Raw genomic sequence first — 4,089 nt, forward strand, 5'->3', positions numbered from 1 at the left:
TATTTTTGTAGCAGTGGAAAGGGGCTTTATCTGGTAATTTAGCACATCACACATCTCTACCTTGGTAAATTCTCATTTACTGTGTATCCTTAGGAACTGAATGACTTAACTTGAATGTCAAGACTCCAGTCAGCAAAACCAAACCAGCCTGAGCCCTCTTTCCCAGATTTTCCTAGCTAGGTAATGCTGTCGATCAGGGTTCCGTTCCTCTGCCTTCCTCCCCACCCCCAACCCTACACCGGCCGAAAAACCTTACTCTAACCAGAAATTGACACATTCACCAGGTTGGGAAACAGGGCGAGGTTGTAGCAACTTTCAGACAGCAGCATGGGTGGCACCGGGAAGTCCTGGGGACTATAAAAGGGGAGAGAATGCTCTTCTCCCTATATCTTCTGTCCGCTTCTTCATTCTAAGGGAGAGCTAGGTAAGTGTGGCTGTCCCTGTTCTGACCAGGTGGGGCCGGTAGTGTAGTGCAGTGAGAACGCAGGGGACTAGGAGAGGAAAGCATCACAGATGATTACAGTTTCAGAGCTGGGAAGGACCTTAGGGGCCATCTTGTCCAACCTCTTCATTTTATATATGAAAAACTGAGGCCCAGAGAGGTTGACTTGTCTAAGGTCCTGCAGGTAGAAGAGCTGAGATTTAAAATCAACTCCTTTTAATTTCTTTCTTGGAGATTTACTTTGGGAACCAAGAGACCAGAAGAGAAACCTGGATAACCCACAAGGCTGGAAATGCTGGGTACTTCCCTATCCTCAGCTTTCTTTAGACTGTAGCCCTGAAGTAACCCCCTGGAGAGTTAGACATGCTAGGTTTCTTTCTAGTTCGATTGGCTTGGTGCACCTAGGCTTGGTCACCTCACTAAGGGAGTTGAATAATTGGGATTTTATATTAATAATTCAGTAGGGTTGAAGAGATCCCTTAAAGAGCAATGAGGCCTGTGCCCTGAGGTTCAGGGATTTTTTTTTTAGTCTCCTTTTTTTTCAGTACATGGAAACAGCTGCTGTCTGAGCCCTGGGAAACTGCCTAATAGCCCTGCCTCCTGTGAGAAGGCTGTCCCATCTCATTAGTCACAGATTTGGAAAGGACTTTAGAGATCATCTAACTTAAAATTCATCAATTTATGTATAAGGAAATTGAGGCTCAGAGGAGAGAAGGGACTTGTCCAAGGTCATTCAGCTTTTAGAGTTATGGTTTGAATACAAATCTTCTATATGTTGGTCCAGGGGCTTATCTCATCACATCCTATCTCTTCCCATCCCATGCTGAGCAGGCTTTCCACTTAGCTACCTGGCTATAGTGAAGGCTAAACAGTCTTGTTGGGGTCTCAACAATGTAGAATTTAGCCTCAGTTCCATTTATCTTAATCCTTGAGGACACAGACCCCAGAATTCCCTGAGCCCCTGAAAAGGTTCAGCTGTCAATGGACTCTTCTCCTTCTTTCAGATACACCTAAATCTCTGCAAAGATGGTGACCAAAATGGAAGGTGCTATTAATTGCCTGGTGGAAGTCTTCCACAAGTACTCCCTGATGCATGGTCATTACCACACACTGAGCAAGGAGAAGCTTCGGAAACTCATAGAGACGGAGTGTCCAGAGCTTCTGAAGGTGAGGAGGGTGGGGTGAAGAACTCCCTGATTTGGGGCAGGAGAAGGGAGGGACAAGGGCTAGAAGGGGCACAGTGTCCGTTAGACTAGGGCCCTGATGTCTAAAGCAAGGGGGAGTGTCAGAAACCCCCAGGTTAACCAGGTGGCTGGAGGGCAAATCCTGACAGAGAGTTCATGTCACAAAGGGGAAGTTAGGGGACCAAACTACTGAGTCTGTGAGAGTGTGCTCTCCCTGGTATTTTGTCCTACATAGATAGGCAGCTAGGGTTTGTACACTTAAAATAAATGGGAGTATTTAGATCCACTATCTACTTTAGGCTCTGGGGAGATGTTGGAAATGGGGCTTTGGGAAGGCAAGGTGGGATTATAGATTCATAGATGCAGAGTTGGAAGGTACCTTAGAAATGCAGCTCCTTCGGTTTTGTAGATGAGGAAACTGAGGTCAGGAGGGGTTGAGTGACTTTTTTAGTTAATAAATGGCAGAGTTGGGTTTCAAACCCCAGACCTCTGACTCCAGCTTCACCACCTTTCCCCTCCACCGTGTTTCCTCCCAGGATAAAGGAAAGGGAAGAGAGGCTAAAGTGTCTAAACAAGATAGGCTTCACTCAATCCTTGTTCCTCCTTTATGCTAGAGCACTGGCTCTGGAGCCTGATCTAAATCCCCCCACCCTAACCTTTGACTCTTCATTTTCGACAGAATCCAAGGGATCCTAAAACTGTGGAGAGCGTGTTGAAAGAGTTGGACAGCAACAAAGATTCAATGATAAACTTCGAGGAATACCTCTTCTTTACAACCAGATTGATGGTGGATGCCCATGATGATTCACACCATGAGTAGCTGCATCTTTGTTTCAGTGGTGATTGGGAGCACCTACCTGGTGTTGGGTATCTATAGGGCAATAAAGTGACCGATACCTCAATTCACTCCTGGCCTCTTTCCTTAGTTGTTGGGGACTGGCTAATAGTTCCTGCAGGAGTCCTAGGTGGGGGGAGGAGAGGAAGTTGGGGGAGCAGGCATTAGAGAAATTACAAGAATGACAATTATAAACCCTCCTCACCTCCCATATGAAATTCCTCATTTCTGTTTTTCCTTGTCTGGATTTTCCTCAATGTTCTCATCACTTTCACGTGTCAGATGGATTCTCAAAGTCTCTTGTAGCTCCCCAGGCCACTAATACCATGATTCCATGCTTTACTAAGTGTTCCTCAGTGGGTGATGGGAGGAAAAGCAGTGTCTCTGAGCCACTCTCTAAGCTGAGTTTTGGGATCCTGATTAAATGATTTAGGTATAACTTTCAATAAATTAGACAATTCAATTGAGCAACTCTTTATTAACACATACTTTGTACAGGGGAATGACAAAGTTTAGACAAGACATGAGCCTTCATGGAGTTGGTTGTACTGATAGGTGCATACGCAGGTCTATAATGAGAACCATACAGAGAGGCAGGGAAAAAAAAGGAGACTTGGTCTTCTTACTATTTCTCATATATGGCCTTCCATTTCTCCTTTCCATGTCTTTGTACTGGGAATCCTCCATGCCTAGCATTCATTCTCTCCTCACTTCTTAGAATTCCTAGTTGCTTTCAAGTCTCAGTTTGAGTGCCACTGTCTACATGAAGTATTCTCTGATCTCCCCCTCTAGCAGTTGGTGCTCTCCCCCTGAAATGATCTGATGTCCATCTTATGTATGTCTATTTAGGTATAGATTGACTTCCTCACATAGATGTTTGTTACTTGTGGGCAGGGGCATTTTACTTTTGCTTGGTATCCCCAATGCTTAGCTCATAGTAGGTACTTAATAAATTCTTATTGGTTGACTGATTGACTGACTGATCTCCTGTGATTCTCTTAACATCCCTGAGAGGTGGGAAGATTTCCCTCAGGACTGTCTCAAATAGAAGGCTTCTTTTCTACCAATAAGGATTGGATTGAGCTCCTGGAATTCAAGACCTTTTCCCTTCAGATCCTTCTGGGGTAACCTGGACTCTCCATTCTCCCTACATTTCCTTAGAAAAAAGAATCCAAAATATCATTGAACATGAAGTCTTTATGTATGGGTAATCTAGTTTCCAACCAAGTTTGGAGCATTTTGTATCCTGCTACCCATGTGGAAGGAGATTTGACTCCTGACTGGTGGAGAGAAGGTAGAGGGTGAGGGGTAGGAGTGGGGGATAAGGTTGCCTGGGGGATGGGATTACCTGTGTAAGGGATTTATTGAATTGGGGTAAAAAAAACCCCTTTTCAATGGAGAGACAAGTACACTGAAGATACTCCAGGGATCCTGAACCTAAGAATCTTTGAGAAGAAAATCTACTTTCCTGGTTGATCTTAAGAGAGAATGCATCCCTCAGCTTACATTTACTAGTTTAGCTGCTTCCCACCAAACCTTGATTATACAAAAGACCCTCACACATAACAGCTAGCTAGTAAATCCATTTAACCAAATAAAGAGAAAATAGAAATCAGAGAAAGTAGATT

At 44.3% G+C, this 4,089-nt stretch overlaps 1 protein-coding gene across 1 annotated transcript; it reads left to right on the forward strand.

Annotated features, from left to right (window-relative positions):
• Positions 1 to 290: 290 nt before the first annotated feature.
• Positions 291 to 2,532, forward strand: LOC122753064 (protein S100-A8-like). The gene is made up of 3 exons (XM_044000152.1): positions 291 to 424; positions 1,447 to 1,609; positions 2,306 to 2,532. The coding sequence occupies exons 2-3, from the start codon at positions 1,469 to 1,471 to the stop codon at positions 2,444 to 2,446; spliced, it is 282 nt and encodes a 93-aa protein (XP_043856087.1). The 5' UTR covers positions 291 to 424; positions 1,447 to 1,468; the 3' UTR covers positions 2,447 to 2,532.
• The last annotated feature ends 1,557 nt before the right edge of the window (positions 2,533 to 4,089 follow it).

This window comes from Dromiciops gliroides, chromosome 4, assembly GCF_019393635.1.
Source record: "Dromiciops gliroides isolate mDroGli1 chromosome 4, mDroGli1.pri, whole genome shotgun sequence".
Taxonomy (NCBI): Eukaryota; Metazoa; Chordata; class Mammalia; order Microbiotheria; family Microbiotheriidae; genus Dromiciops; species Dromiciops gliroides.